Raw genomic sequence first — 21,740 nt, 5'->3', positions numbered from 1 at the left:
AGGTTATTTTTAAATCTGGCAAGTTGATTGCGTTCAAGAGATGTAAATCTATAATTCTTTAAATGACAATATAATATTTTACCAATGTTTTCTAATTTTAATTATTTAATTTGTGACGCTGACTTGACTGCCGGTTATTGGAGGGAAACGATTTCCTCAACATCAATGCCATAGTAAAACGCTGTTTTTGGATATAAATATGAACTTGATAGAACTATAGGAGTGTCATCTGATGGAGATTGTAAAAGGTTAGTGCATCATTTTAGCTGGTTTTATGGTTTTGGTGACCCTGTCTTTGAATTGACAAAACATTACACACAACTCTTGTAAATGTACTGTCCTAACATACTCTAAATTTATGCTTTCACCGTAAAACCTTTTTGAAATCGTAAAACGTGGTTAGATTAAGGAGATGTTTATCTTTCAAAGGGTGTAAAATAGTTGTATGTTTGAAAAATGTGAATTTTGACATTTATTTGGATTCAAATTTGCCGCTCTTGAAATGCACCTGCTGTTGATGGAGTGCACCACGGGTGGCACGCTAGCGTCCCACCTAGCCCATAGAGGTTAACCTTCGGTAAGAAGCATGCCCCTCTCTCCCCAGGTGTGATTACTACCACTGAGGAATTAGAGCTTGAGATGGTCACCTCATACAAGTACTTGGGAGTATGGCTAGATGGTACACTGTCCTTCTCTCAGCACATATCAAAGCTGCAGGCTAAAGTTAAATCTAGACTTGGTTTCCTTTTATCGTAATCGCTCCTCTTTCACCCCAGCTGCCAAACTAACCCTGATTCAGATGACCATACTACCCATGCTAGAATACGGAGACGTAATTTATAGATTGGCAGGTAAGAGTGCTCTCGGGCGGCTAGATGGTCTTTACCATTTGGCCATCAGATTTGCCACCAATGCTCCTTATAGGACACATCACTGCACTCTATACTCCTCTGTAAACTGGTCATCTCTGTATACCCATCACAAGACCCACTGGTTGATGCTTATTTATAAAACCCTCTTAGGCCTCACTCCCCCCTATCTGAGATACCTACTGCAGCCCTCATCCTCCACATACAACACCTGTTCTGCCAGTCACATTCTGTTAAAGGTCCCCAAAGCACACACATTCCTGGGTCGCTCGTCTTTTCAGTTCGCTGCAGCTAGCGACTGGAAGGAGCTGCAACAAACACTCAAACTGGACAGTTTTATCTCAATCTCTTCATTCAAAGACTCAATCATGGACACTCTTACTGACAGTTGTGGCTGCTTTGCGTGATGTATTGTTGTCTCTGCCTTCTTGCCCTTTGTGCTGTTGTCTGTGCCCAATAATGTTTGTACCCTGTTTTGTGCTGCTACCATGTTGTGCTGCTGCCATGTTGTGTTGCTACCATGTTGTTGTCATGTTGTGTTGCTACCATGCTGTGTTGTCGTGTGTTGCTGCCATGCTATGTTGTTGTCTTAGGTCTCTCTTTATGTAGTGTTGTCTCTCTTGTCGTGATGTGTATTTTGTCCTATATTTTTATAGAATTTTTATTTTTAATCCCAGCCCCCTTCCCCGCAGGAGGACTTTTTGCCTTTTGGTAGGCCGTCATTGTAAATAAGAATTTGTTCTTAACTGACTTGCCTAGTTAAATAAAGGTTAAATAAAAAAATATAGAAAAATAGTTGTCATGACGATAGTAGTATTGTATCATAATTAGCAGACAAGAAACTGGAGGAACAATTAAACGCTTGCTCTTCCCTATCTATGAGGTGAGCACAGCTGTTTTACCTTGGACAGATGAGTACAACTCTTCAGAGAGAATCATGTGCAGACAGTGGGTGCAGCAGCAGCAGCAGTCCATGCTGACAGAGGTGTGTCTGTTCTAATGAGTGAGGAATATGTGGGAGGTGATGCTGTAGAAGTGTGAACAAAAGCAGCAGTGGTCAGTCACCTTTGCCGTCGGTGAAGTTGCGTATGCTGAGGATGTTGTTGACGCCTCCGTAGTGGTTCTGCTTGATGTACGGGGTCTTCTCTGGGGTGTCCTGCAGCTGCATGGTCACCTCCTCCAGTTCCTTATCCAACTGCACAGAGAGAGTTTACGGGGTTAAAATACTGTTTAAGTTGTTAACATAATGTTTAAGATATTCAAATTGTGTTTAAGATGTAAACATAATGTTTAAGATGTAAACATAATGTTTAAGATGTTAAAATTGTGTTTAAGATGTTGACATAATGTTTAAGATGTAAACATAATGTTAAGATGTTAATATAACATTTAAGATGTTAACATAATGTTTAAGATATTAAAATTGTGTTTAAGATGTTAAAATAGTTTTAAACTGTGGGAGTAATGATTAATAAATGTTGAACAAATGGTTTGTAAATGCCTTAAAGGCCTTATAAATGGTTTATTATGGACCCTTAAAACAAAGTGTTACCCATTTTTAAAATAGTTAAATAGTGATGCAAGGACAGATAAGGGTTGCCTACTGAAATGTATTGAATTTGATCAGAAAGAAACCTTTTCTATTCAACTCTTGTACTTCAAGAGTGGCGTTAGGAACAACTACAAGGACAATGGCTACTCTTGCACCCTAGAAGAGAATAGATACAGTGAAATGCATGACAGAGAGATTTCTAGAAAAGCCTACGTGATTGGCACAAGATTTCTCATGTCATTCAACGTCAAAGACATAAAACATCATATGTTCTATAAATGAAAGTACGATACACTTTATCAGGATGGTGCTACTGGCAGACAGGACCTATTAGAGACACTTTATAGAGTGACAGGATGGTGCTACTGGCAGACAGGACCTATTAGAGTGTCACGGCTGTTTGAAGGATCGGACCAAATTGCAGCATGTTCGTAGTTCCATATTTATTAGACGTGAAACTGAATGCAATACATAAATAACTTGAAAACACAAAAACACCAAACCGTGACGCAGAGAGGACAACACACTAGAAAACATAGAACAACCCAAAACACCCCCCGTCACGCCCTGCCCTTCTCTACTATAGAAAATGACATCTTACTAGGGTCAGGACGTGACAGTACCCCCCCCAAAGGTGCAGACTCCAAATGCAAACAAACAAAAAACAACAAAACAACCACAAAACACAAAGGGAGGGTTGGGTGGGTGACTAATGTCTATGGCGGCGGCTCTGGTTCCGGGCATAGTACCCCCACCGCCCGCTGATTCCCCCCGCTTCTGTATGTCCGGAGGAGCCAGACCATGGATCATCGCCGGAGGCTTCGGACCGCCAACTGCCGCTGAAGACTCTGGGCTAAAAGCCGCAGCTGAAGGCTCTGGGTTTCAGACCGCCGCTGAAGGCTCTGGGTTGCAGACCACCGCTGAAGGCTCTGGGTTGCAGACCGCCGCTGGAGGCTCTGGGCTGCAGACCGCCGCTGGAGGCTCGGGGCTGGGGAGCGCCGCTGAGGGCTCCGGGCTGGGGAGCGCCGCTGAGGGCTCCGGGCTGGGGAGCGTCGCTGAGGGCTCACTCTGAGCAATTTTTCTTAGCTAGCTACATAGCCGTCTTTGTATCGAAGATAATTGTGTAGTTTAGAGTAATTATCGAGGTTAGCTAGCCAGCTATTTTCGTTCTCCTAACGTAGTCAACACTGCTAGCTAGCCAACTAGCCAACTTCTACCGACTAGCAGCACTGTAGAAACTATTACATTACAACGGAACGACTTGATTAGTGTAGTGTTAGTGTTAGTTAGCTAGCTACATAGTTGTCTTTGCTGTCTTTGTATCTAAGATAATTGTGTAGTTTAGAGTAATTATCGAGGTTAGCTAGCCAGCCGCGCCGCGACGCCGTTGTCCAGACTCCAGACTTAGTCAACACACCTAGTCATCATCAAACCCACTGCTAGCTAGCCAACCGTTACCGACTAGCAGCACTAGTGCAGTGTTAGCTAGCTAGCTACATAGTTGTCTTTGTCATAGCTTGATAATTGTGTAGTTTAGAGTAATTATCGAGGTTAGCTAGCCAGCTATTTTCGTCCCCCGCGACGCCATTTTTCCAAACCTAGCCAACTATTACCGACGAGCAGCATTGTAGAAACTAAATACATTACAAAGGAACGTCTTGATTAGTGTTATGTTAGCTAGCTACATAGTTGCTTTTGTATCATGACAAGGTGTAGTTGTCACGTCCTGGCCAGTATAAGGGTTAATAGGTATTGTAGTTTGGTCAGGACGTGGCAGAGGGTATTCGTTTTATGTGGTTCGGGGTGGTGTGTTTGTTGAAGGGGCATTTGATTTAAGTATTCCGGGGTTTTTGGGCACTGTTTGGTTTTCATGTATTCTATGTTTAGTCTAGTGTGTCTGTTTCTATGTTTGGTTAATTGGGGTTGGGACTCTCAGTTGAAGGCAGGTGTTGTCTATTTGCCTTTGATTGAGAGTCCCATATATTAGGGTGTGTTTGTGTTTGTCATTTGTGGGAGATTGTTCTGTGTTTAGCCTTGTGCCTTGCCAGACTGTCAGTGGATCGTTCGTTCTCTTGTTTGTTGTTTTTGTGTTCGTTTTGATTTAATAAATGTTCAAAGTGAACAAACACAGTCCTGCTGCATTTTGGTCCTCCTTCAACTTCAATACCCATGACAGTAGTACTGAAACTATCGAGGTTACCTAGCCAGCTACACGTTCAAACAAAGTCAACAACGCAGCCACTGCTAGCTAGCCTACTCCACCAGCCAGCAGTACTGTATCATTTTCGTCATTTTAGTCAATAAGATTTTTGCAACGTAAGCTTAACTTTCTGAACATTCGAGACGTGTAGTCCACTTGTCATTCCAATCTCCTTTGCATTAGCGTAGCCTCTTCTGTAGCTTGTCAACTATGTGTCTGTCTATCCCTGTTCTCTCCCCTCTGCACAGGCCATACAAACGCTTCACACCGCGTGGCCGCTGCCACTCTAACCTGGTGGTCCCAGCGCGCACGACCCACGTGGAGTTCCAGGTCTCCGGCAGCCTCTGGAACTGCCGGTCTGCGGCCAACAAGGCTGAGTTCATCTCAGCCTATGCTACCCTCCAGTCCCTCGACTTCCTGGCACTGACGGAAACATGGATTACCACAGATAACACTCCTACTCCTACTGCTCTCTCCTCATCTGCCCATGTGTTCTCGCATACCCCGAGAGCATCTGGCCAGCGGGGTGGTGGCACTGGAATCCTCATCTCTCCCAAGTGGACATTCTCTCTTTCTCCCCTGACCCATCAGTCTATCTCCTCATTTGAATTCCATGCTGTCACAGTTACCAGCCCTTTCAAGCTTAACATCCTTATCATTTATCGCCCTCCAGGTTCCCTTGGAGAGTTCATCAATGAGCTTGATGCCTTGATAAGTTCCTTTCCTGAGGATGGCTCACCTCTCACAGTTCTGAGTGACTTTAACCTCCCCACGTCTACCTTTGACTCATTCCTCTCTGCCTCCTTCTTTCCACTCCTCTCCTCTTTTGACCTCACCCGCTCACCTTCCCCCCCTACTCACAAGGCAGGCAATACGCTTGACCTCATCTTTACTAGATGCTGTTCTTCCACTAATCTCATTGCAACTGCCCTCCAAGTCTCCGACCACTACCTTGTATCCTTTTCCCTCTCGCTCTCATCCAACACTTCTCACTCTGCCCCTACTCGGATGGTATCGCGCCGTCCCAAACTTCGCTCTCTCCCTCCCGCTACTCTCTCCTCTTCCATCCTATCATCTCTTCCCTCTGCTCAAACCTTCTCCAACCTATCTCCTGATTCTGCCTCCTCAACCCTCCTCTCCTCCCTTTCTGCATCCTTTGATTTTCTCTGTCCCCTATCCTCCAGGCCGGCTCGGTCCTCCCCTCCTGCTCCGTGGCTCGACGACTCACTGCGAGCTCACAGAACAGGGCTCCGGGCAGCCGAGCGGAAATGGAGGAAAACTCGCCTCCCTGCGGGCCTGGCATCCTTTCACTCCCTCCTCTCTACATTTTCCTCTTCTGTCTCTGCTGCTAAAGCCACTTTCTACCACTCTAAATTCCAAGCATCTGCCTCTAACCCTGGGAAGCTCTTTGCCACCTTCTCCTCCCTCCTGAATCCTCCTCCCCCTCCCCCCCCCCTCCTCCCTCTCTGCGGATGACTTCGTCAACCATTTTGAAAAGAAGGTTGACGACATCCGATCCTCGTTTGCTAAGTCAAACGACACCGCTGGTCCTGCTCACACTGCCCTACCCTGTGCTTTGACCTCTTTCTCCCCTCTCTCCAGATGAAATCTCGCGTCTTGTGACGGCCGGCCGCCCAACAACCTGCCCACTTGACCCTATCCCCTCCTCTCTTCTCCAGACCATTTCCGGAGACCTTCTCCCCTACCTCACCTCGCTCATCAACTCATCCTTGACCGCTGGCTACGTCCCTTCCGTCTTCAAGAGAGCAAGAGTTGTACCCCTTCTGAAAAAACCTACACTCGATCCCTCCGATGTCAACAACTACAGACCAGTATCCCTTCTTTCTTTTCTCTTCAAAACTCTTGAACGTGCCGTCCTTGGCCAGCTCTCCTGCTATCTCTCTCAGAATGACCTTCTTGATCCTAATCAGTCAGGTTTCAAGACTGGGCATTCAACTGAGACTGCTCTTCTCTGTGTCACGGAGGCTCTCCGCACTGCTAAAGCTAACTCTCTCTCCTCTGCTCTCATCCTTCTAGACCTATCTGCTGCCTTTGATACTGTGAACCATCAGATCCTCCTCTCCACCCTCTCCGAGCTGGGCATCTCCGGCGCGGCCCACGCTTGGATTGCGGCCCACGCTTGGATTGCGTCCTACCTGACAGGTCGCTCCTACCAGGTGGCGTGGCGAGAATCTGTCTCCGCACCACGTGCTCTCACCACTGGTGTCCCCCAGGGCTCTGTTCTAGGCCCTCTCCTATTCTCGCTTTACACCAAGTCACTTGGCTCTGTCATATCCTCACATGGTCTCTCCTATCATTGCTATGCAGACGACACACAATTAATCTTCTCCTTTCCCCCTTCTGATAACCAGGTGGCGAATCGCATCTCTGCATGTCTGGCAGACATATCAGTGTGGATGACGGATCACCACCTCAAGCTGAACCTCGGCAAGACGGAGCTGCTCTTCCTCCCGGGGAAGGACTGCCCGTTCCATGATCTCGCCATCACAGTTGACAACTCCCTTGTGTCCTCCTCCCAGAGTGCTAAGAACCTTGGCGTGACCCTGGACAACACCCTGTCGTTCTCCACTAACATCAAGGCGGTGACCCGATCCTGTAGGTTCATGCTCTACAACATTCGCAGAGTACGACCCTGCCTCACACAGGAAGCGGCGCAGGTCCTAATCCAGGCACTGGTCATCTCCCGTCTGGATTACTGCAACTCGCTGTTGGCTGGGCTCCCTGCCTGTGCCATTAAACCCCTACAACTCATCCAGAACGTCGCAGCCCGTCTGGTGTTCAACCTTCCCAAGTTCTCTCACGTCACCCCGCTCCTCCGCTCTCTCCACTGGCTTCCAGTTGAAGCTCGCATCCGCTACAAGACCATGGTGCTTGCCTACGGAGCTGTGAGGGGAACGGCACCTCCGTACCTTCAGGCTCTGATCAGGCCCTACACCCAAACAAGGGCACTGCGTTCATCCACCTCTGGCCTGCTCGCCTCCCTACCTCTGAGGAAGCACAGTTCCCGCTCAGCCCAGTCAAAACTGTTCGCTGCTCTGGCACCCCAATGGTGGAACAAGCTCCCTCACGACGCTAGGACAGCGGAGTCAATCACCACCTTCCGGAGACACCTGAAACCCCACCTCTTTAAGGAATACCTGGGATAGGATAAAGTAATCCTTCTAACCCCCCCCCCCTTAAAAGATTTAGATGCACTATTGTAAAGTGGTTGTTCCACTGGATATCATAAGGTGAATGCACCAATTTGTAAGTCGCTCTGGATAAGAGCGTCTGCTAAATGACTTAAATGTAAATGTAATGTAAATGGCTCCGGGCTGAGGAGCGTCGCTGGAGGCTCCGGGCTGAGGAGCGTCGCTGGAGGCTCCGGGCTGGGGAGCGTCGCTGGAGGCTCCGGGCTGGGGAGCGTCGCTGGAGGCTCCGGGCTGAGGAGCGTCGCTGGAGGCTCCGGGCTGAGGAGCGTCGCTGGAGGCTCCGGGCTGAGGAGCGTCGCTGGAGGCTCCGGGCTGAGGAGCGTCGCTGGAGGCGCCGGGCTGAGGAGCGTCGCTGGAGGCGCCGGGCTGAGGAGCGTCGCTGGAGGCGCCGGGCTGAGGAGCGTCGCTGGAGGCTCCGGGCTGAGGAGCGTCGCTGGAGGCTCCGGGCTGAGGAGCGTCGCTGGAGGCTCCGGACTAGGTATGCGCACTGGAGGTCCGATGCGTGGGACTGGCATAGGTGGCGCCAGACTGGTAACACGCACCTCAGGTCAAGAGCGGGGAGCAGGAACAGGACACCCCGGACTGAGCAGGCGCCCTGGAGGCCTGATGCGTGGAGCTGGCATAGGAGGCGCCAGACTGGTAACACGCACCTCAGGTCGAGTGCGGGGAGCAGGCACAGGACATACTGGGCTATGGAGGCGCACTGTAGGGAGAGTGCGAGGAGCAGGAATCGGTCTCACCGGACTGGGGAGACGCACTAAGGGCCGAGTGCTCACAGCAGGCACTGGCTGTACCAGGTTATGGATGCGCACTGAAAGGAGAGTGCGAGGAGCAGGCACAGGACGTACTGGACTATGGAGGCGCACTGGAGGGAGAGTGCGAGGAGCAGGCACAGGACGTACTGGACTATGGAGGCGCACTGGAGGGAGAGTGCGAGGAGCAGGCACAGGACGTACTGGACTATGGAGGCGCACTGGAGGGAGAGTGCGAGGAGCAGGCACAGGACGAACTGGGCCGCGGATGCGCACCGGAGGTCTGGAGCGTATGGCTTGCACAACCCGCCCTGGCTGGATGCTCAACTCAGCTCGACAACTGCAGGGTGCGGGCACAGATCGCACCGGCCTGTGAATGCGCCCTGATGACACAGTGCGCATCACCGCACAACACGGTACCTGCCCCGTCACTTGCTCCCCACAGTAAGCACGGGGAGTTGGCTCAGGTCTCCACCCTGACTCTGCCAAACTTCCCATGTGCCCCCCAAATTTTTTTGGGGGGGGAATGCCTCTTGTGTTTCCTTCGTTGCCTTGCCTGTTGATCTCGTCGCTGTACTTCCCTCGCTGCTTCCACCTGTTCCCATGGGAGGCGATCCATTCCGGCCTGGATTTCCTCCCACGTCCAGGATCCTTTTCCCTCCAGTATGTCCTCCCATGTCCACGACTACCGCTGCTCCATTCCACGCTGCTTGGTCCTTTGTTGGTGGGTTATTCTGTCACGGCTGTTTGACGGATCGGACCAAAATGCAGCGTGTTCGTAGTTCCACATATTTATTAGACGTGAAACTGAATGCAAGACATAAATAACTTGAAAGCACAAAAACACCAAACCGTGATTCAGAGAGGACAACACACTACTCAAAAGATAATAACCCACAAACAGGACGAGAAAAACCCCTACTTAAATATGATCTCTAATCAGAGGCAATGAGGATCAGCTGCCTCCAATTAGAGATCAACCCCAAACAATCCCAACATAGAAATAGACAAACTACAACTTAAACATAGAAATAGAAAACATAGAACAACCCAAAACACCCCCTGTCATGCCCTGCCCTACTCTACTATAGAAAATTACATCTTACAAGGGTCAGGACGTGACATAGAGACACTTTATAGAGTGACAGGATGGTGCTACTGGCAGACAGGACCTATTACAGACACTTTATAGAGTGACAGGATGGTGCTACTGGCAGACAGGACCTATTATAGACACTTTATAGAGTGACAGGATGGTGCTACTGGCAGACAGGACCTATTAGAGTGTCACGGCTGTTTGAAGGATCGGACCAAAATGCAGCGTGTTCGTAGTTCCACATTTATTAGACGTGAAACTGAATGCAATACATAAATAACTTGAAAACACAAAAACACCAAACCGTGACGCAGAGAGGACAACACACTACTCAAAAGATAATAACCCACAAACAGGAAGAGAAAAACCCCTACTTAAATATGATCTCTAATCAGAGGCAATGAGGATCAGCTGCCTCCAATTAGAGATCAACCCCAAACAATCCCAACATAGAAATAGACAAACTACAACTTAAACATAGAAATAGAAAACATAGAACAACCCAAAACACCCCCTGTCATGCCCTGCCCTACTCTACTATAGAAAATTACATCTTACAAGGGTCAGGACGTGACATAGAGACACTTTATAGAGTGACAGGATGGTGCTACTGGCAGACAGGACCTATTACAGACACTTTATAGAGTGACAGGATGGTGCTACTGGCAGACAGGACCTATTAGAGACACTTTATAGAGTGACAGGATGGTGCTACTGGCAGACAGGACCTATTAGAGACACTTTATAGAGTGACAGGATGGTGCTACTGGCAGACAGGACCTATTAGAGTGTCACGGCTGTTTGAAGGATCGGACCAAAATGCAGCGTGTTCGTAGTTCCACATTTACTAGACGTGAAACTGAATGCAATACATAAATAACTTGAAAACACAAAAACACCAAACCGTGACGCAGAGAGGACAACACACTACTCAAAAGATAATAACCCACAAACAGGAAGAGAAAAACCCCTACTTAAATATGATCTCTAATCAGAGGCAATGAGGATCAGCTGCCTCCAATTAGAGATCAACCCCAAACAATCCCAACATAGAAATAGACAAACTACAACTTAAACATAGAAATAGAAAACATAGAACAACCCAAAACACCCCCTGTCATGCCCTGCCCTACTCTACTATAGAAAATTACATCTTACAAGGGTCAGGACGTGACATAGAGACACTTTATAGAGTGACAGGATGGTGCTACTGGCAGACAGGACCTATTATAGACACTTTATAGAGTGACAGGATGGTGCTACTGGCAGACAGGACCTATTACAGACACTTTATAGAGTGACAGGATGGTGCTACTGGCAGACAGGACCTATTAGAGACACTTTATAGAGTGACAGGATGGTGCTACTGGCAGACAGGACCTATTAGAGACACTTTATAGAGTGACAGGATGGTGCTACTGGCAGACAGGACCTATTAGAGTGTCACGGCTGTTTGAAGGATCGGACCAAAATGCAGCGTGTTCGTAGTTCCACATTTATTAGACGTGAAACTGAATGCAATACATAAATAACTTGAAAACACAAAAACACCAAACCGTGACGCAGAGAGGACAACACACTAGAAAACATAGAACAACCCAAAACACCCCCCGTCACGCCCTGCCCTTCTCTACTATAGAAAATGACATCTTACAAGGGTCAGGACGTGACATAGAGACACTTTATAGAGTGACAGGATGGTGCTACTGGCAGACAGGACCTATTATAGACACTTTATAGAGTGACAGGATGGTGCTACTGGCAGACAGGACCTATTATAGACAAGGCACACTCTGAGGACACTGTCATTGCTGTTATGTCACGCAAATGTAAGACTCTCATATATGAAGAATACCATACTTTAGATAAATACAAAAAACAGGGTGTCTCTCTGGTCACATCAATAGGGCCACAAGCTTTTCCTGACTGTGAAGTTGAGAGAAAACTCTGGGGACTAAATGTAGGTAACAGGACTGGTGTGGTCGGGAAAGACTCCCTGGCCTCTTCATAAGTGGTGATGACCTGACATAAGGCAGCATTACGATGACGTCACCTCTGTTATCTTCATGCGGAGGCGGTGGTTGTCGGTCTGCAGGCCGTCCAGTCTGGACGTGTTGGCCTGGTTCACACTGGTTACTGACGTGGACGTCTTGGAGTCCTCTTTCTTTTGGTTCGTATTGAACTTTAACCTCCGGTTCTGAGTAGCTGCGTCTGGATTGGTCCTCATCGTGATGAACTGCAAGTTGTCATAATAAAGGGCAGTTGCTTAGAATGACAGGTTAAGGTGTCACATCACATTCCTCCTCTGATGGCATGTTACACTTACTCATATCGGAATGTTTAAAAACAAGGGAAAGTATTTCATACAATCAGCAACATTATCATTTCTGAGATCCTCTTAGAGTGCATGAATCCAGTTGGTTGAGCAGTTTCATGCCCATTGGCTGGACAGGAAGGAGACAGTTTACCATTTCCTGTGTTCCTTACCTTTGGCACAAACACCAGACAGAGAGTGATCGTGCTGCAGAAGATGATGACCAGAGCCACGATGCAGAACTGCACATTGGGCTGGTCTCGCGTGAGGAAGGACACGGCCGCCCCGATGATACACATGATGCCCACGTTGTACACACTCATCCCGATGTACTTGCTGTCATTCAGGGCCGGGATGCTCACATTCCTCGTCTCCCAAGCCAGGAAGCACCCAAACAACTGGAGGAGAGGGGAGAGGATAGAAGAGAAAGAGAGAAGGGGAAGGATAAGAAGGGAAGAGGAGGAGAGAGAGAAGACAGGAGAGAGAGGGGAAATGAGAGGAGAGAGGAGGGGAGGGGGACAGGAGAGTAGAGGAGAGAAAGAATGAAAGATTAACAGGGATGTATAGGCCTATTTATGTTCAGTACATACTGTAGCTTTTGTGATATGGAGATGTACATTGTGTACATTTGCACAAATATATGAATTACACCATCTAATGTGACCTATATAGCAGACAGCAGCATTGATGTAAACTTGAAAAGCCTTTTGATTTTGTGGTCATAAATGGTTTATTTTCTGAGAGTGTTTTTGTGTTCTTCACAGAACACTGCATGGAATATCCCAGAACCCCAGTGTCTCAACATTATAATGATGTAGCAGCATCGCAGGAGCATTCGTCACATGATCACACCTTTGGATAGGTTGTGTGTGTGTGTGTGTGTGTGTGCGTGTGTGGTGTGTGTGTGTGTGTGTCATAGGATAGATGATGACTCAATCCTCAGATGCTGCTCCTACTGTTGTCATGTCCCAGTTTTGTCTCAGACACAACTACTCTGAAGTTTGTTACGCCATGTATCTCACTTTCTGTCTAACTGCTCTCTTTCTGTTTCCTCTCTCTCTCATGGCTATAAGTGTACTGAAAGGTTGAATTATTTACAGTCTGGACTAGTTAAGTTAAGGTGTTCAAACACACCAGCCGAGGGGAAGTGGAACATGTTCAAATATGTCACATTTCATTTAGAAACCTTAGGCTTCTGGAGGGGTTCGGTTAACTACATCACTGGGAGCTCTGCTTGGAGACACACACACACACACACACACAGACACACACACACACACACACACACACACACACACACACACACACACACACACACACACACACACACACACACACACACACACACACACACACACACACACACACACACACACACACACACACACACACACACACAAAGAACCTAGTTACTACTCAATGGGACCACTCATATGGTCGGGGAGAGAACAGTGATCAAAGTATTTTGTGTTTCCTTTGATATTTCTCTTTCTCACAGTGGAAGGTTCTCTTCAGTGAAGGACAAGTCTATTGTGGGTAACTCATCACTGAACCAATGGCAGGGCATGTGCTATTTCTCTCTGTATAGTAGGGTATGAGTCATATCCCAGTATTCAGACAGAACAACAGAATGTGCTCTATGCCTGATGAAATCGACATCTAACAACCACAGATATCATTACCATACGTGTGCTTTGTGTGTGACAGAAAACTTGCTATTGAACTCTCCATCATGACACAATGACCATGGTATACACATGCTAGACGGTGTTCAGATAACAGCCACCACCTCTTCCTTTCCTGCAGCTCAGAGACTACCTCCCTAACCATGAGTAGGTCCTTGAGGTGACGGACACACACACACACCAATCTCTCTCCTTACTCACCATAAGCAGGCCCTTGTATGCGTAAACGATCCCCAGCCAAATGGTCATGTGTGTGTTCTCACAGTGTTCCAGGAAGGGCCGGATGGCTATGTCCCGCCCCTGGGGGTCCGCCTGTAGGGACACACACAGAGAGAGAAAAGGTCAACCAGTGAAGAACAAACACCATTGTAAATACAACCCATATTTATGCTTATTTATTTTCCCTTTTGTACTTTAACCATTTGTACATCGTTACAATACTGTATATATACATAATATGACATTTGTAATGTCTTTATTCTATTGGAACTTCTGTGAATGTAATGGTTACTGTTCATTTTTATTGTTTATTTCACTTTTGTATATTATCTACTTCACTTGCTTTGGCAATGTTAACATATGTTTCCCATGCCAATAAAGCTCCTTTTTTGATTTTGAGAGAAGAGAAGGCCTGGTCAGTGGTGGGCACATGCATGTCAAAAACGACAACAACAATACCAACAACAACAGCCTAAGCAAAAATATTTTCAACTTCAATCAAAATCTGAACAGTATTTCTTCAAAAAAATACAAGTTAGACAGCAACTACAGTTGATTACAATCTTATGTGACATACAATACCAGTAAAAAAGTTTGGACACATCTACTCAGTCAAGGGTTTTCCTTTATTTTTTACTATTTTCTACATTGTAGAATAATAGTGAAGACATCAACACTATGAAATAACACATATGGAATCATTCAGTAAACATTTTTTTTAAACAAATCAAAATATATTTTATATTTGAGATTCTTCAAAGTAGCCACCCTTTGCCTTGATGACAGCTTTGCACACTCTTGGCATTCTCTCAACCAGCTTCATGAGGAATGCTTTTCCAACAGTCTTGAAAGAGTTCCCACATGCTGAGCACAGATGCTTTTCCTTCACTCTGCGGTCCAACTCATCCTAAACCATCTCAATTGGTTTGAGGTCGGGTGATTGTGGAGGCCAGGTCATCTGATGCAGCACTCCATCAATCTCCCTCTTGGTCAAATAGCCCTTACACAGCATGGAGGTGTGTTTTGGGTAATTGTCCTGTTGAAAAACAAATGATAGTCCCACTAAACGCAAACCAGATGGGATGGCTTATCGCTGCAGAATGCTGTGGTAGCCATGCTGGTTAAGTGTGCCTTGAATTCTAAATAAATCACTGACAGTGTCACCAGAAAAACACCATTACAACCCATCACAACACCATCAAAACCCCTCCTCCATGTTTCATGGTGGGAACTACACATGCGGAGATCATCCGTTCACCTACTCTGCGTCTCACAAAGACACAGCGGTTGAAACCAAAAATGTCAAATTTGGACTCATCAGAAAAAAGGAAAGATTTCCACCAGTCTAATGTCCATTGCTCGTGTTTCTAGGCCCAAGCAAGTCTCTTCTTATTATTAGTGTCCTTTAGGAGTGGTTTCTTTGCAGCAATTCGACCATGAAAGCCTGATTCACACAGTCTCCTCTGAACAGTTGATGTTGAGATGTGTCTGTTACTCGAACTCTATGAAGCATTTCTTTGGGCTCCAATTTCTGAGGTGGTAACTCTAATGAACGTATCCTCTGCCGCAGAGGTAACTCTGGGTCTTCCTTTCCTGTGGCGGTCCTCATGAGAGCCAGTTTCATCATAGTGCTTGATGGTTTTGCGACTGCACTTGAAGAAAATGTTCCAGATTGACTGATATTCATGTCTTAAAGTAATGATGGACTGTTGTTTCTCTTTGCTTATTTGAGCTGTTCTTGCCATAATATGGACTTGGTCTTTTACCAAATAGCGCTATCTTCTGTATACCAAACCTACTTTTTCACAACAATATGAATAAAATTATTAAATTACAAGCCTAGTTGGTTTAGCCACCGAAAAAGGATGCAACCTTCTCGCTAGCCATGATTGGCTGAGATAATGAGTGGGCTCAACATGCCGAGAGATGAGTTCAGATTGGTCTGCCATATAGTCTATTTGAGCTGGTCAGTAAGTGGAGGTCATTTTGAAAGTGGAGTTTTGAAATCAGTGGGATTAGAGTATGATAGCTAAGGAGATGGAGATAACACCTGTGTCCGGATTTCATCTTCAAACTTAGGGCAACCATGGCATCCATGACAGGGAGAAGCCTCCATCCATGATGTATAGGGGTAAGATAGTCTAGCTAGCTACATTTTCAGATATTACACGTTTCCAATTTTGACAGAAAGTCGTTTTCATTTGAAGTTAGTGTACTTTTAGCTGGTTCGCTAGCTAACGTTACGTGTATTATTATTATTATTCATACCTAGTTATAGCCTGTTAGCGAGCTAACATTGAACCTGGTTGTTTCAAGCTACCTGCAGATTCATGCAGTGTAGTAATGTCATGAGTTGGGATTATGGTTAATTGATTACCTAGCTAGCTAGCTACATGTCTTAACAAAATACTCCACTATGCAAGTAACCATTTCAATAGAATGTCACTACGACAACTGTTGATAGACATAGCTGGTAACACTAGTGCATCGGGGCCTCCCACTCCTCTTTCTACTCTGGTTAGAGCGAGTTTGTGCTGTTCTGTGAAGGGAGTAGTACACAGCGTTGTACGAGATCTTCAGTTTCTTGGCAATTTCTCGCATGGAATAGCCTTCATTTCTCAGGACAAGAATAGACTGACGAGTTTCAGAAGAAAGTTCTTTGCTTCTGGCCATTTTTAGCCTGTAATCAAACCCACAAAGGCTGATGCTCCAGATACTCAACTAGTGTAAAGAAGGCCAGTTTTATTGCTTATGTAATCAGCACTACAGTTTTCAGCTGTGCTAACATAATTGCAAAAGGGTTTTCTAATGATCAATTAGCCTTTTAAAATTATAAACTTGGATTAGCTAACACAACGTGCCATTGGAACACAGGTGTGATGGTTGCTGATAACGGGCCTCTGTACACCTATGTCGATATTCCATAAAGAATCTATCGTTCCCAGCTACAATAGTCATTTACAACATTGACAATGTGTACACTGTATTTCTGATCAGTTTTATGTTATTTTAATGGACAAAAAATTTGCTTTTCTTTAAAAAACAAGGACATTTCTAAGTGACCCCAAACTTTTGAATGGTAGTGTATGTGGGATGCTCGGCTGAAGGGAGTTGTAGTTTTTATAAGCAAATATTCAACCTAGTTCAGCCCAGAAATGTGGTAATTAACTACAATGACCATAATCCATTGAGCCTGTTTTTTCGGCTCAGAGATGGATACAATTTTACACCTGCTACGTTAGATAAACACAGACAACATAGACTACATGAGAGAGGAATGTACACAACACAATGACGAGAGAGAGGGATATAGACTGTTTGTGAAAGTATGCCTTATCTACTTTGAAGAACTAGTAAAATGACTTAGTCAGGCAGTTCTGCAGCACGCTTAGGCAGGCTAGCCTAGCTAAATAGGATGACTAAAGACAGTACAGAGATACAGAGATAACGTTGTTTGGCTGATACTGCCTGAGCAGGGATGAGATGACAACTATAAGGAATGAAAAATAATATAATATAATAAGTAATATACACAACTGAAATATTGTGTTATTTCATAGTAATTTCCTATTCTACTCAATGTGGACCTGACAGAGACAATGGAATATTTTCAATGTTTTGAAAATGGAATTTTCCCTATATTTGGCTTTAGAATTCCCATTGAAAAGCTCTAAAATAATTTTTACATTTTTTAAAATCTAAACCGAAATCGAAAACCGTGATTCTTTTATAAATAATCAAACCGAAACCAAACTGACCTCAAAAACCACTAATCGCTCAGCACTACAGATAGGACACATAGAAAAGTATTTCTTTAGGCAATAATCATGCAATAATCATGCAAACACGTTTTTTTTATTGTGACACGGCATCAGTGAAATTTCAACCTATAATTTTCTGTTCTCTGTCCATGTAATTAGTCCTCTGCACCACCAGGATGGAGCTAACGTGCCATGTTTACAAAGCTGTTCATTTTAGTCTATTAAACAGACCCCCATTTCAAAGGAAACAAGCACTCATTAAGATCACTCAAAAAGATAGAGAATGGAATGTGTTTGTTTTTAAATATCATTCTTAGAACGTTCTCTGAACGTTACCAATCTTCTGTTGTGTTATTTATGGAAAGTTTTCTTCACATTCTTGGAACAATTTGAGAACATGACTTCAAATAGAACCATGAGGAAACCTGTAGGAAACGTTCCGGATGTCAAACCAGTTGGAGAATGTTCCTAGAACATTGCCAACATTTTAATTAAATGTAACCATGAATGAACATTTAGGAAAACGTTCTGTTAAAATAATGAAATACCAATGAAGGGTTCTAGAAAAGTCATAGTCGTAGGGTCATATGGTTCTCAGAACGTTATGTGCTAGCTGGGATACCACTTGAATGCCAAGTACATTATTTAATTAAAGTAGTTTACTAGTATGGACATTGGAACAGATCCACTCATGATAATTTGAACCCAAGGAGCTAAACGGCTAAGCTCTATCACCACCATGTATGCATCCCAAATAGCACACTATTTACTCTGGGCCCTGGTCAAAAGTAGTGCACTACAAAGGAAATAGGGTGCCATTGGGGATGGACAGCCTACCACTGCAGCTCTGACATGCCCTCTACAACTAATAACACTGATAATACAAACTTCTGTGTTTTAAATATGGACAACTGGGCATCGGCATCCATGGGCTTCCATCCGTCCCATCCGAGATCAGAACAGGCAGGAACATCAGAACCCTCACCTCTCCCAGGGAAGCTGTCTGGGGGTTGCCAAGAAACAGCCTGCGGCGGGCAGAGCCGAGCGGCCCAAAGCGGTGGTGGTGGCGGCAGCAGCGGTGGCGTCTGCTGTCATTTCTCAGCGCATGTTATTAATGTTATTAAAAGGCTACTAGGAGGGAGGTAGGTAAGGAGGGAGGGAGGCCGGGAGGGATGGAGGGAGGTGGGGATGGAGGCAGGGAGGAAAAGAGGCAGGGAGGGAGGGAGGTAGGGAGGCAGGAAGGGAGGTAGGCAGGGAGGGAGAAAGGCAAGGAGAGAGGGAGCCAGGGAGGGAGGCAGGGAGAGAGGTAGGTAACAAGGGTGGCAGGGAGGGGGAGAGGGAGGCAGGGATAGAGAGAGGGAGGCAGGGAGAGAGGTAGGTAAGGAGGGGACAGGGAGGGAGGTAGGTAGGGAGGCAGGGATGCAGGGAGAGAGGCAAGGACGGAGAAAGGGAGGGTTAGGGAGCCAGTCATCCGAGTGGTGTGCTCCACACTAGGGAGAGACTAAAGAGAGTAGCGGGTGGGTGTGGAGAGCCCTGGTTCTTTCTGGAGGAGGGATGGAAGGAAGGATGGAAAGATGGAGAGTGGAGGAGGAGTGGGGCCAACAGGTGAGAGGAGGAGTGGGACCAACAGGTGAGAGCGCCAGGGGGAGAAAATTGAGAGCTTACGTCCTCAGCTGCTGTGTGTGTGTGTGTGTGTGTGTGTGTGTGTGTGTGTGTGTGTGTGTGTGTGTGTGTGTGTGTGTGTGTGTGTGTGTGTGTGTGTGTGGGGATGAGCTATCAGCCTACTGACAGCGACTCTCCATCACTTGCAGTGGCAATTACAAAACGGAAGATTCCACTGCAGAGAGAGACAAAATAGCTCTAGAGTTTGTGGCAGCGATTTATGTCAGTTTGCAGATGTATTTTCCAAAAAGCGCAGAATATGGAGATGAAAAATGGTAGAGGAAAAGCCTTCTACAATCTGAGGGAGGGTTGGTGGGGGAGGAATCAATATAGTCTCCCTTGTTTTGTAGAGAATAAAAACTCTACCCTAGCTTTAAAATCAGTAGCTAGGTTTCCATCCAATTGGAGACAGATTTTCATGCAAATATTCTAAAATCTACATAAAATATGCATATTTTCCCAGCAGTGGTGTTTCAACCATACAGACTTGCTGCTGATAAAAAACAATGCGTGACTACGTAGTGCGTACAAAATGTACTTCTTATCTAGTTGAATGTGTTTCCATCACATTTTCAACTCTACCGATAGTTTTGTGACAGACACTGTTGTGTTAAATGCCTCCTCTGGTCTTGGCATGTGAGCTCTTGACAACAGTGCGGGTAGGCTAGCCTACATGATGAGATTATTATGGATAAGAGAATATTTTCATTTGTCAAATGGCAGTCCACCATCGATCATTACATCACCCGAATAAGACCCTCGATATTTATTGGAAAGGAAGCATCAAGCTCATTACCGTGCACTCTCACCACCCTGTGAAATTAATCATAACTTATTTCATCTGTAGCCAAATAAACTGCATGCTTTCCCAAACATTGTCATCACGGGACTCCAAGCGTACTTCGATATGGTTATTATATCAATATTTGCACATAAAGGCGTTTCCACTATCATTTCTCGCACAATAAATACAGACGCAAAAAGATCCCACCATGTTGAACGAACAAGTTATCTGTGGCATTTATCAAATTGTACTGAAACTTCCTGTTTCCATCACAGATGTCGTGATTCTTTTTTTTAATACAGTATAACTTTATCTCATAACACAACTGTGGATGGAAACGTGGTTAGTGTGAATATGAGGGTTGTGTGAATATGAGGGTTGTGTGAATATGAGGGTTGTGTGAATGTGAGGGTTGTGTGAATGTGAGGGTTGTGTGAATATGAGGGTTGTGTGAATTTGAGGGTTGTGTGAATTTGAGGGTTGTGTGAATGTGAGGGTTGTGTGAATATGAGGGTTGTGTGAATATGAGGGTTGTGTGAATATGAGGGTTGTGTAAATACGAGGGTTGTGTGAATGTGAGGGTTGTGTGAATATGAGGGTTGTGTGAATGTGAGGGTTGTGTGAATATGAGGGTTGTGTGAATGTGAGGGTTGTGTGAATATGAGGGTTGTGTGAATGTGAGGGTTGTGTGAATATGAGGGTTGTGTGAATATGGGGGTTGTGTGAATTTGAGGGTTGTGTGAATGTGAGGGTTGTGTGAATATGAGGGTTGTGTGAATATGGTGGTTGTGTGAATTTGAGGGTTGTGTGAATATGAGGGTTGTGTAAATATGAGGGTTGTGTGAATATGAGGGTTGTGTGAATATGAGAGTTGTGTAAATTTAAGGGTTGTGTGAATTTGAGAGTTGTCTGAATATGAGGGTTGTGTGAATATGAGGGTTGTGCCATTTAGAGAAGGGGAAGAGATAAATGAAAGTGACTGGTGTTTTCAGGTTTTTCAGAAAACCAATATTCCAGTAACACATTCACCCATGGCAAATAAAAGGCTCCTGACACCAGGCACAAACTGCATCCCCAAACTAGACTGGACCTGAGTCCCAAATGGTACTCTATTCCCTATATAGTGTACTACTTTGGACCAGAGCCTACAGTATATATAGGGAATAGGGTGCCATTTGGGTCACATCCTGGGTCGGCTGGAATTCACATGGGTGACATCCCACTCCCAGGTTCCCTGGATAACTGTCTGCTCTGCAGAGGCTCATTCCAAGATGGCGTAGCAGTGGGGATGTCTGTTTTGATTGTCTTGTCCTGTCCCTTGTATATATCGCTTTTCTTTGTATATATTTAGTATACAGTCGTATGAAAATGTTTGAGCACCCCTCTGAAGCAGCATAATAATTTACTCTGTCGTCACAGAAAATGATCACAGTGGCATGCCATTCATTTTCTAATAAAAGCTGAGTACTGGGGTATTGTCCAGACAAAGATTTTTAGTGTAGCAATATTAAGTTGTATGAAATTAAATCCCCGGCCTGCTAGCTGTCTGAATCGCCGTGCCTCCAGCTTGCCTAGCTACTCACTGGACCCTATGATCACTCGGCTACACATGCCTCTCCCTAATGTCAATATGC

The 21,740-nt window shown here is 45.5% G+C and overlaps 1 protein-coding gene across 1 annotated transcript in view; it reads right to left on the bottom strand.

The window, feature by feature from the left end:
* LOC106588960 (gamma-aminobutyric acid type B receptor subunit 2) overlaps window positions 1-21,740 on the bottom strand; it is a 471,406-nt gene that overhangs the window by 11,992 nt on the left and 437,674 nt on the right. Inside the window, exons 14-17 of the mRNA XM_014178545.3 lie at window positions 13,882-13,992; window positions 12,169-12,393; window positions 11,735-11,917; window positions 1,935-2,064 (exon numbers count right to left, since the gene is read on the bottom strand). Of these exons, the coding sequence (XP_014034020.3) occupies window positions 1,935-2,064; window positions 11,735-11,917; window positions 12,169-12,393; window positions 13,882-13,992 (649 nt within the window). The remainder of the gene's footprint in view (window positions 1-1,934; window positions 2,065-11,734; window positions 11,918-12,168; window positions 12,394-13,881; window positions 13,993-21,740) is intronic.

Source organism: Salmo salar, chromosome 27, assembly GCF_965601325.2.
Source record: "Salmo salar chromosome 27, fSalSal1, whole genome shotgun sequence".
Lineage (NCBI taxonomy): Eukaryota > Metazoa > Chordata > Actinopteri > Salmoniformes > Salmonidae > Salmo > Salmo salar.
This window is presented reverse-complemented; position numbering and strand designations above follow the sequence as displayed.